The following is a 12,333-nucleotide window of genomic DNA, read 5'->3' as shown; positions in this document are numbered from 1 at the left end:
AGGGCTGCATAAGTCTGGGCTTTCCAGCCTGCTCCCTACTGCTGAGCTTATTCCTGGATATATCAGGCCTCTGCATACATAGCACTTAATTGAGAAGTAAGCGTTGTCCGATAGCATTCCAGTGACTGACATTGGGACACAATAAATTGAATTAATAGGCTGCAGCAGCCTGGCCACACTGGCAGAGCGTTAATGGACTTCTGTAATCAAGGAAGCAGCAACAGGGCAAATGCATTTTGCAAACTAACCCAGGCAAGTCACACAGCAAAGCGGTCATCAGAAATAATGACCAGCCATACGCAGTGTTTTGCTCACGCTAAGCAGGAACTTTGTCTTCCAAATAAGTGGGGAGTGGGAATTAAAAAGCCAAGTGCCAGCGTGGAAGCTGCCCAACTTGTGGAGATGCTGGTTCACATGGGCTGGTGGGGAAATGTGTCTCCCAGCTTGAGCTGGGCAGCCTTGGTTCATCAGGGCGATACCTGTGCCCGTGCCTGCGTGGGCCACCCAGGCACCRACATGTTGTCTGCTCGGGGAAGGGAGAGGGCACCCGTTGGCCTCACGGGATGGGGATTTGAAGGTGCACGGGCTTCAGGGAGGGTGTTTGTGGGGCAGGATGGGGTTGGTGCCTCCTGCCGCAGGGGCAAGTTCGCATGTGAGCGCAACACGGCAGGGAACGAACTTCCTAATGTAGACTAATACCCTTTAAAAATCCAGCTAAAATAAGGAACCCTGAAAAGGTAGCCATTATCAGCTTGTCTTCTTATTTGACAAAACGCGTTTCTGCATTTTTCTTCTCGGTATTTGTTAAGCATAAATTATGCCATGGAAATGAAGCGACTTAGAACCTATATAAAGCTCAAGTAATTAAATGTGCCTAATCTTTCCAGTGGAGATTCTGCTGCACTCGTCTCTCGTCTGTTCACTGGGATTGGGGCAACCCCGTGGTGGTCCCTGGCAGAAGGGAGCAAGGCAGCTGGTGCAGGTGTATTCCTAGGGGAGAGGGCAGTTACCTCTCGCTTTGCCTTGCAAACTTCCCTTTCAGAAAACAGTTCGGTACCTAACAGTAGCATAGAACAGGTGCACTGTAAGAATAGGTGCAAGACTTTCCTTTTTATTTTTTCTTTACCTTCTGATAATTTTTTTTCATATTTCTCTCTCATTTCTAAAGGAAAAACAATCACATTATTGCCTTGGATTTACCAATTGTAGCTGTTTATTAACTACCAGTTATACTGCAGTGGCATTCAGCGGCTTAGTGACTATCCAAGCTTGGCTGTGTGGGAAGCTGAAGGGAAAGAGAAGAAGAGCCAGAGTCCTTTTCAAATTTAATTTGTATGCACTTAATTCTTCAAGGTCTTCATGAGCAAAATGCTCAGAAAGCCCTACAAACAGCACTTGGGATAAATTGGCTAAATGGGTATATGTCCATTAGAGAAAGCAAAACAAGAAAAAAAAAAGAGCTTTTGATTTTTGCTCCTGAATAAATTAAAAGAAGCTGTTAAAATGGTAATACTTATTCTTTATGCTACTCTTACTAATATCTCTCAATCTCTTTTATTTGGGGAGGGGGCAGAGGACTACAAAATTATTTGTTTATAAAGAAGAAACATCTGTACCTATTAAAACATACATTAGATGTGATGTTCAGCTCGTAGAAAGCAGTACAGCTCTCCAACTTGTATTTCTGCACTCTGACTTGGAAAACAGGCTGATTTCTACCAGATTCCTAAAAACCTTTTCAATTGAAATCTTCCCCTAACTTGAAGTATAAATGTGCCATGTTTTGCAAGAGGTTTTTRATTTTTTTGCCATAATGAATTTCTTCTTTTTTTTCCTTCCTCTCAAAGCAAAGAACCGTGGGATTGCAATTCCCGTGGATTTGGACAGCCAGGTTAACACCTTGTTCATGAAGAGTCACTCTAACATGGTGCAGAGAGCAGCCATGGGGTGGAGGATGTCAGCCCGCAGCGGACCTCGCTTCAAGGAAGCTCTTGGTGGGCCTGCCTGGGATTACAGGAATATCATAGAAAAACTACAGGTACAAGATATCAAATGTCCTGGGAACTAGCAGTAGCAGAGCATTTATCTGATATGTGACAGATGTGGAAAACACCAGATAGACTGCACGCGTTGTGCTTTTAGTGTTGGATCACAGTGAATCTTGCACTTTTAGATAGAAGGGAGCAGAAGGCACAGATCTCCTCTGGTGTCTCCTCAAAGAGACGCCAACACACAGAGCCTTCTGCTCCAGGATCTAAATTCAGCCCCTGCAGAAGTCAGTAGAGAGAGGAAGGAAATAAGTCATTTTCCTCAAAGTGATGTGCAGAGAAGGGTCTCCTTTCTTCCTTCTCATGGCCCATGTCTGCCTCAGGTGCAGATGAGGTAGAGGAGGATATAGGAGCCATTATGTCATCTTGGGTCACTGGGGGTTATCTATAAGATGGAAGATCAATTTATAGATTGATGGCTAAATGACACGAGGAGTTTTTGAACTGAGACACCAGCAGGACTTGAACAAGTAGAAGAGCCTTAAAGGAAGCAACACCTCTAATGCCCTAGTATGACAAGCAGTGTTTTCTGTAGCACACCATCATCCTGACTGTTGCTGAGTGTTTGCAGGCATTAAACAGCAGAGCTTCCCCCATTTGCCCTGCTGGAGGAGTAGCATGAAGGAAGAAAAATGTGGTGGCTTCACTGGGAGCTGGGTAACAAGGGCTCTTGGTGCTGGCTGGTGTGAAGTGGGTCACAGAGCCCATCACACGGTATTGCTCAACGCCACAGCAAGAGCCTTCCCGCCTCCTTGAGCGGGGATGGTTAGSCCTGACCTTCTGCTTTATTCCGCAGGATGTAGTGTCCTCCTTGGAGCAGCAGTTCACTCCCATGATGCAGGCCGAATTCTCAGTGCTGGTTGATGTGCTGCACAGCCCCGAGCTGCTTTTTCCTGAGGGGAGCGATGCCAGGATAAGATGTGGTGCTTTCATGTCCAAGTAAGTGGTGTAAGGAGGGGCCTTTCTCCGGAAAAGATGACAAGGTGTAAAATATTTCAACAGCTCTTACCTCTGATTTTCAACAGTGACTTAAGCATGTAGAAGCCTGAGTTCCTACTGAAAGCTTAAGCTGAGGTCTTTGGCTAGATGCTTTCTGTTTCTCAGCATTTTAGGAGTATGGACAGGAATAGAGAGACATCTGCTTGCCCTGTCTGTGTGCCTAGAAACTGGATGTTAATAGCTTGTTAAAACTGAGACAGGCTAAACCTACTTCTCTTCTCTTACTGGGCTATTTTTGCGGTTAAGTTTCTCCACATCAGCCACAGAAGCTTAGACTTCTCCTGGCAGAATTTTTGAGGATGCATAGTGAATTGGAGTGCTCAGCACTAGATTTTTTTGGTAAAGCAAACAAATCTTTTGATTAATAATTTTAAACAGCCAACGGCTCATTTAAAAATATATTTCAGTGGCACGCCTACCTGGGCTTGAATTGTAAGATGTCTTATTTGCACTTTGGGCACTAGAATGAAGTCTCTCAATTTCAATTTTGCTTTATTAGTCCTCTAGTGAGATGCCCTCCCTGCCCTTGAGAAACTGTAATTTAAACAGAGAGAACTTGAGGGAAATGTACACATTTGGCAACTCTCCCGATCCCCTGGCTTTTTGCATATTCTGCAGAGGTAACATTATAGCAATACACTTTATAAATTGGAAAAATCAAGCTAAATTTTGAGCTCTGCCCAACCCATCCCCTCTGTCTAAAATCCTSTTCAATGTTGGCATCAAATCAAGTCCAAGGCTGCTGGATTTGGCCCATGTAATGAAGTGAGCACTGGTTTCTGTTTTATTTAATTATCTACCCTTGCAGAAGAATACTTTGCAGAACTGTATGAATCTTGAGATTTAGATGTTGCTGTTTAAAACATGTTGTTAGTACTGTTGGCCTGAGAGCTGTGTTGTTTTGGGCCCACAGCTGGTGAATTTGGTTAACGTGGCAATAGGAAACTCCTGCATGACATTTGCACCGAGCTCAGCACGGTATCAAGACACTAACTTAGCTACAGTTTAAATATAACCAATTCTGTTGGGTTAGAGAGGGCTGATTTAGATGGTGCAGTTGCTCCCTCCTGACTGTTTTTGGTGACTGCCTTTAGGACTATTAATAATGCCATCTTCTGGATTCAGTGTCAATTGGTCCCAGTGTGTTTGCTGTGATCCTAGAACAGAATTAATGAGCACAGTTTTAGGCACCATAAGCCAAGACTGGTACTGAAAGAAGCAAACCCCTCCAAGGCCTTCAGATTTCCTCCTTGCTTCTTGTTTTCACAATTTATGCTTTTCACAAGCAGTGCTTTTTATTTCTTTCTGCAGCTCTGTGGTGAACCAGCGCAAGGACTTGGTCTGTAAAGAGGCAGCACAGCCTCTCTCGGTGTTTGCTTAGGCTGGTTAAAGCCCAAACTCCTTTMACAGTCTTGGTTGGAAGCAGAGCTATACCTTATTTTCAGATGTTAATCTATAGAGTTGCTGTATGAACATAAACAATGCCTCATCCAAATCCAAATATCTGTGTCTCTGAAAAATTGAGCATAAAGTTTTTAGGAATGCTTTGGGAATCCTTTTGGCTGGGTACTATTTGCTGATTATATAATAAATACATTATGACCATTATGAAGGTTGGAAGGTGTAAAGGTTGCACCTTTAAAATCTCACGGATGCATGACAAACAGAAAGAAAGGAGGAAATGACCAGTTTGGATCTTAATCTGGAAGCCCTCATAAAAACAGATGTAGAATTCTGCCTCTATATAGACATTAAGATATAAATTGAGACCCCAAACTGGCCCCCTTGAATGTGCCATTTCCTTTTTCAATGCTTATTTTTCTTGTCTTCTTTTATTTCCTTTCTTTGAGAAAAATACAATGAAGRGCAATTTTTGCATAAAGAAATTGTTATATGACCTAGAGAGACAATGTGTGATGCTCTTTAAGGTTTAATATTTTACTTGCAGRTTAATTAATCACACGAAGAAGCTAATGGAGAAAGAAGAGAAGCTCTGCATTAARATTCTTCAGACATTACGAGAAATGCTTGACAAGAAAACTAACTTTGCGGAAGAGGTACTGCTGCATTTTACATATAGAACTTAAAGCATGGTTTTCAAAGGTTACCTCTAGGATAGCAACAGAATCTGCCAAAACTTCATTTTCTTACATGGGTTTTAAAGATAAGATGGTGGCTGAGAAACAGTGTGGTAAGGCAGAAAGGAAGGTTTAAGCTAAAGAAATGGCCTGCCTTATGTAAATAGTCTTGTATCAGGGACTTCTTACCAGAGACAAGGCAAGGAAGGCTTAAAGAATTAGTAGTAGCAAATATTGCTATGTATATGGTTATTATATATTGGATATCCTGTATTTGTGGAAAGTAGTCCTTTTATGTCACATCTGACCTTTTCTATCACATCATCAATCAGAAAGTTAAGGTTTTTTTAGTTGCAGATGTGCAGTTTTCTCCTATTGCCTATGGTGGCAGGCTTTTGTACTCCATAGACTTTTTATTAATGATAAATGGGTGACAAGTCCAGGTTACGTTTAAGCAGAGTTGCCAGTTTGGGGACAAATGACATAGTCCCTGTCTTCTGCGGAGTGTGTGATTACTTCCTCTATCTAGTAACACTCTTGCCCTCTTTACACCCTGTTTTGTCTCATAGAACCAAGTGTTTCCAACATCTGTTTCATCTCGCCTGCTCCTTTGGTTTTGGTAGCTAGTTTCAGATTTACAAGCCAGCTGTCCGTTCCTAGAAGCCTTACCCTGCTTAAGGATCCCTCTGCCGTCTGGTTTCCTCTTGCCGGTGCTTCTGAGCACTCGCAAAGTTCTCTCAGTCATGAGTCACTCTTCAGTATGAATCAGAGCGCAATTATCTCATCTCCCACTGCCAWCGCTTCCATTTGCTCCCAGCTGACATGTTTAGTCAAATATGTTCATGGGGATCATTTTACTTGAGAAACTGTCGATCGGAACCTGGCGTCGCACCGTCTCCCTGTCTTCGGCTTTTCCACCCAAATATTTCCACGTGTCTCAGTAGCTCATTCATTTTCCTGTACCTGGCACCGTTCAGATATGTTAGATATGAGAGTAGTTCCAAAAAAAAGTCTTAGGGGATTTGAAGATGCGTATTTCTGGGCATTTTAGTTTTTGCTTGCAAAGTTAAAAATGTGGGTCCTGTGGACTGATGTGATAAGCGAGCAGCACTCGGTTCTCTTTTAAGAGAGATGAGCCTTATATGAGAAATGCGAAATATTCACAGCGCCTTTGTTTTGACTGTGCACTGTTTGTTTTGATTTCAACATATGGACATGGGAACATTCTGCCCAGGCTTCTAGGCAACCTGCTAGACAGGATAAAAAAATAAATAAATAAATCTCAGTGCAGAGCAGTGATAGGAACACAAAGGCAGCAATTGCAAAACATGAGCCGTGCTCTGCACGAGAACAGCCGGTGCATGCAGAGCAAACCAAGCTCCTCTTCACCGCCCGGCCAGAGCTGGGCTCAAAGAAGAATGTGGTTGGGCCTGGGCAGACAGGTATTTTTATGTCATAGCAGGAGTTTCAGAGGTGAAGCAGACGATATTACTAGTAATGTTACTGATAATAATGATTAGTTATTATTATTCTCATAGCTTTCTGGGTCCATGATCGCCTCTGCATGACRTGGTAAAAAAAACAGTTTTCTTTTTGTGTGCTGTGAGGAACCATGCCAAACTTTTCTGGACTGCCTGCACAGACCCACCAAAAAGCAACCTCATCCCAGGACTGCAGGGAAGAAGGAGAAAAGCAAGCMAAAAAAAAAAAAGCAAGCGACCCCCAAAGGCGCTCCCCTACCTTAAGTGCTGCTTTATGCCTGGCTGTRGAGGCCCRTATCCCAGAGGGAGGGAGGCCAGCAGAGGGAGCGTGCTCCTACMTCCTGCTCCCGGGAATGGACGTTCAGCGGGATCTGCTTCCACAGGATCCCCATGTCCAGCCCAGTGACTAGGAAGCAGTGGAAGCAGAGGGAGGCCCAGGTTGGCGGGCTGCCTCCGTGGCGTGCCAGGAGCGTCGCTGTGCGCACAGGCCGCTCTGGGTGTGCGAGCGCTTCCCTCGCTCGCGCCTTCTGTGAGGCAGTGCTCTTGCTGCGGCCCTCAGCGTAGGAAAACCAGCCCCGGGAGCCGCCCGCTGCGTGTTTCCAGCTTTCTTTGAACTCTGGTATCACTACCTGTAATTTTGTCTGATTCTGTTAGAAGGATAATGATAAATTAAAGTAAATTCATAATGGTAATACTAGAAAGACACTACAGAGGGGCACATGACGTTTTGACAGAAAGTCTGACTTTGTTAATCATCTGTAGTAATGCACCTTCTGATAAATTTAGCAGAAATGGTAAACTTTCCACCTCTGTGGACCTTTCCATAGTGARAGACAAAGAAGAAACCATGGAATAAGATTTCTGCTTCTCTCTCTCCCCTTGGCCTCCCATGGCCAAGAAGCGTCTTGAGGGCCCCTGCCTTGCACTGCAGCGCCTTTTTTTCCATGGCCACGGGGAGGTTGCCTGTAGTGGTGCTGGCAGAGCGGAGCAGACCATCAGGGCCACGTTTTGCTGCTCTTTTCTGTCTGTTCCTGTTCTGCCCCGTGCCCATTGCCCCAGGGGAGCTCCAGGGTTGCAGCTCACCTGGCTGGCACTTTTGGGGCTGCGCTGTCCTCTCTGCCGGCCCCATCCCAGTTTGCCCCTGCAGCCTCCCTTGAGGGCAGTGCTGGCGCCTCCGTTAGTGTTGCAGCATCTAATGGTGTTAGGAATCCAAGTTGAATTTCAAGAGTTTGATTTAAGGTACATAAGTGGCATATAAGGCCTCTTGGCCATTGATTAACTCTCAGAAGTAAWTGCGGGCGATTATTGCGATCTCCCCGGGGTTCCCCGTTGCCTCCCAGTGCTATTTGTATTGATTAGGTAACTAACTGGAACGAGACTTGATCTATGGCTCCCGTCTTCCAGCGAGCTCTTGCAGAACAGTGTCCCAACATTCAGGTCAATCAATGAGTGCAGGAAGTTTATGTAACCTTTATGTTACATGAACGCCCACGCCATCACTAGGGTATGGATTCTCTACGTTGACTCTTTAAGGAAAGAAACAGGAGAGACCAAAATGGCTATTTGAACTGGATCTATGGATCTATGTGTTTGTCCTTTGTTGCAGGTCAGTAGTCCATTTTTATGTCTGTTTTACAGGAACAGAGTGATCTGAGCCCAGAATTCTTTCAGTTTCTATGCAAGGTTCTGTTTTGTCTGTCACTGTGGTGCTTAATTTCAGTGTAATTTCTGTGTGGGTTCTGATGGATCCTCCCTCCGTTTCTTAGCTTGACTCTGGAGATCCCTTCCTGAGCACCGGAGAGATGCAGGGTCTTGATGCATGTTCATTTTGCACATGGGGTGGTTAAATCTTGCCATTCCCTTGCTGCCCAGAGTCGGTGGACGACATGGGACGAGTGCTCCTGGCTGCTTCAGAGAGAGCCCAGATGCTTAACTTAAACCTCAGTGATCTGAATGAGGTTTTTGAACCAAAGTGTGCTCATATGGTAACATCTTAGCCCACTCCAGCTGTTCGTGTGTCAATGCCTTGGGCAGAAACAGCCCTCCAGGTCCCCTGTTGTTCTTAAATGACATGAACTTGTCTGAAAAAAAGTTACTGTTTCTCATCTTGTCTGCATGTGACATGAAATGTTATTGACTTAGTGAACTTGATAACTCTGGGCATTACAGACTATGGTAGAATTTAAGCCTATATCCAGCCAACCAGTTGCTCCTTTGTGAAATATTAGTATGAATAGGCCAAACACTTCAGTAAGGGTTACCTGTGAACACAAGTGCTTCCCTTTTTCCTGTTTTAGCGGTTGAAGTGCAGGATCAATAACTGAAATTTCAGTTTTAATTTTAAATGTCAGTAAAGAACCTGCAAGCTGCTTATTTGTCAGAAAGGGATTGTTGGACCTTCCACCTTTCCGAGGAAAAAACTCCTGAAAACTTCTGCACTTCTTGCATTTGCGCTCACTTCACGCTTAAAAACTTAAGCTTTGTAGCCTTCTGTTATGTAATGTTAATATTTCTGTATTCCACTGTAGTTATGAAATGCAGACCATGTCTCCCCTTCATTTTCAGTGACAGCAGCAAATATACACATGAAAAAACAGTACAGGTTCTTCTTAAATACAAGTGCTCTTTATTCCCGTAAGCCGCAGTTGCTGATGGGGCCACCCTTGGCAATTGGCTCTTTAGTGCCTGAAGGGCCTGAGCCCCTTTGTTTTGAGCCAGTGACAGATCTGCAATGAGTTTTGCAGAAGGATTAGTCCCGGCTCTACCAGGTGAATGTACTGTCCTGAGTTCAAACCTGGGAGAGATGTAGGACGTTTTCCTCCGGGAAAAATGGTCTCAATGTTTCTTAAAGGCCAGGAGATGTTGCTGGGAGCTGCTGCCGTGTCGCAGCATTGCAGTTCTTTGAATCAAAGAACTTGTAGCCTTAAACTGCATTCTGTTCTCTAACCTCAGCCTTGCAAGAGGATTTTAGATGTTTGCCTGTGTGCATTAGGCAGTATTCTGGTACCCAACAATTGTAGGTAAAAATAAATGGGAGGAAAGAAGAGTAATTCTGAATATGGGGGGATCTGCTGAATGCATTATAATGTAAAGGGAGGCATTTTAAATGGGAGAAAGAAGAAGGTGAAAAATTCCTTCATTTGCCTTAATGTCCGCCTTTTGGATTAGTGGCAATGGGGGCATTCTGAAGAATCCCATGCGATTTTTCACCATTTTTGCTGTCTGCTTTATTTGTGCTCCTTTATAGGAATAACCATAGGCTTGCCTGAGCTTTCCTGTTGTCAGTAGGCTGTGCTTCTCACAGATGAAGCTGAGCGAGATTGCAGGATAGTACTGGCATAGAAATACTACAAGAGAGTGTTTAACTCTTCACCTAAATGCTGCCTATATTGAAATGTTTTTACAGCCGCTTGTTTGTTTGCTGCGGTAATGAACATTTTTGCGCTCTCCTGCATTGCTGCTCATTAAGAGCTCTCCCCTCGGAGAGCGGCCGCGCTTCTRTGGGAGCTGCAGGCACGGGGAGGAGGAATGTGTGCTGGGTTTTGCCGAACGCTGGGACTGGCACCTCTTTCCAAGACGGTCAGGAAGCCCCTGTTGGGATTTGGCGTGACAGTGAAGTGAGGAGCAGCAGGAAGTTCAGGCATTACTGAGACACCTGAGGCAAATGCCTCTCCCTGGTGGTTTACGTGAAGGTCTGTGGACTATTGCAAAAGCAAAAGCCTGCCCGGATTCCCAGGCATGGAGGATTCAAGCTCTCCTATCGCTGCGAATCCTCTGTGCCAGTAATTACAGCAGGAGCGGCGGAGCATTCAGGAATGCAGGACTAAACACAAAACGTGGTCAGGCCCTTAAAGGGCGGTAATTTCTCATTATACCCATACGCTGACATTTTACAAGGCAAAGAAACAAAACCCACTGAGAAACAAATCAACAGTTCCGCTCCCCCTCCCTCTCTGCAGCTCCCAAGCTGGCATAATTGAGCCAAGAGACGCTGCAGAGCACGGGTGCTGCTGCCTGGGTGCTAGCTGGGGCGTTAGTGCCTCGGGCCATGGGCTGCTGGGGCACATGTTGTTCCTGCTGCACATTTTGGGTGCCTTGATGCACCACCTAAACCAGACCGTGCCGAGGGGTCTTCCCCAGTTTGGGTAGTGCCTCTGCTGTGACACGTGTTGTGCTGGGCTCAAGGCAGCGCTGCAGCGCTCGCTGGGGGAAACCTCCACACGCGCCACGGCGATTCCAGTTGCTCACGTTTGCAGGGAGATTTATTTTGCTTCTAGTGTAAAACCTTGCAAGTGCAGCGCCTTGATRAATGCCAAGGATATTGCTTTTCAAGGGGAGGCTTTCTTTGTGTAAGAAACGGGCTGCAGAGAATTGGTCTGGATTTGGACCGTCACCTGCCTGCACTCGGTAGCGTGTAGCAAGTCACTTAACTGCTCGGGCCGCCTGCGCGGTGCGCACGGTGGCCTGGGCCGAGCCCCGGGCAAAGCACAGGGCTCTTGTCAACCTGGACAAGAAYGATAACCCCAAAGCCCTGAATGGGGGCCGGGTGGGAGCAGCACCCCTGGGCTCCTAGGGAGTGTGAAGTCCCGCTCCAGCAGAAGCCAAGGGCACTTCCAYGCACCGCAGCGGAGGGAAGCCTGGACACCAGCTGCTTTGCAGGCACCGATTGATGATTTTGCCCTCTCCTTAACAGGTAATTGTTACCTCTCTCTGTGATCCAAATACATTATCTCCAGAGACATAAAGCTACTTTTAGCACAGCTGATAGTTGAATGATAAATGGTGTTCRCTACGCACTGGTACTTATTTTCTTTATTTCAAAACCTTGGGTTTTTTTTTCCTGTTCTCTAAGACATAAACAAAACCAGTGGCTGGATACCAAGAATAAGAAAACATATGGTGTAAACATATTTATTTCTGATGGTTGTARTTTCTTAGCAGYTTATATTTATCTTTTTTTTTTTCTCTGGATATGATATGCTTTTWTCCAGAATTGCTTCAGAAACATTAAGCCCCAAATCCTGAGTGATAAATTATTTTGGATCTTTTATCCTCTGCCTTTCTCACGAATGCTATCTTTCCTCTAAGGGAGCATCTGATACTGAAAAATGTTTTGCTGTAGATACTGATTTAGACAGAATCAGCTAAAGCCGTAACGAATTGGGGGAGCTTGTGGGTTGCTCTGAAACTCCAAAGACCAACCTCTGTTCTGGAATTTCCCTTTTTACATGACGTTTGTATGACATAGATATCCCTTTTTTYCMWTTTTTTTAAATTTATTTTTTTCACACAAATTCCTTTTTGTGGCTCTGTTTGAAGCACAGCAACACCAGTAAGAAGATGCTAACTGACTGCAAACTGGCATCCTTCCCTGCTAATAGTTAGCAAATGAAGCCTTCACAGAGCTCTAATTACAATTCATCTCATCTTATTCAGATACCGAACTCATAGAGTTTATCACAATCCTTTATCTGGAAAAAAATGCTTCTTTGTTTTATATCCAGGTGGGATGGATTTCACCAAAAGCTTCAGTTTGTCCAGATTTGAAATTCCATGCCCGCTATGACTATTTGAATCAAATCCTATATCAGGAAAGCATCAGGACTTGGGATATTTTGTGTGTCTCTAGTTTTAGTTACAGAGTCTAAATCATGAATAAAATAAATATTTTTCAAGAAGCTAGTAGAAATTTCTAGCAAATACAGAATAGGCAAGGAGATAGGTAAA

General features: G+C 44.6%; 1 protein-coding gene across 1 annotated transcript in view; it reads left to right on the top strand.

Moving 5' to 3' along the window:
* Window positions 1-12,333, top strand: part of ITPR2 (inositol 1,4,5-trisphosphate receptor type 2) — a 240,023-nt gene that overhangs the window by 130,541 nt on the left and 97,149 nt on the right. The window contains exons 35-37 of the mRNA XM_026043261.1: window positions 1,848-2,038; window positions 2,845-2,987; window positions 4,996-5,104. Coding sequence (XP_025899046.1) covers window positions 1,848-2,038; window positions 2,845-2,987; window positions 4,996-5,104 — 443 coding nt within the window. The remainder of the gene's footprint in view (window positions 1-1,847; window positions 2,039-2,844; window positions 2,988-4,995; window positions 5,105-12,333) is intronic.

The sequence above is a fragment of the Nothoprocta perdicaria genome, unplaced genomic scaffold, assembly GCF_003342845.1.
Source record: "Nothoprocta perdicaria isolate Ctin4 unplaced genomic scaffold, notPer1 scaffold_324, whole genome shotgun sequence".
NCBI lineage: Eukaryota > Metazoa > Chordata > Aves > Tinamiformes > Tinamidae > Nothoprocta > Nothoprocta perdicaria.
The sequence above is the reverse complement of the archived record's forward strand: the minus strand, read 5'-3'. Positions and strand labels throughout refer to the sequence as shown.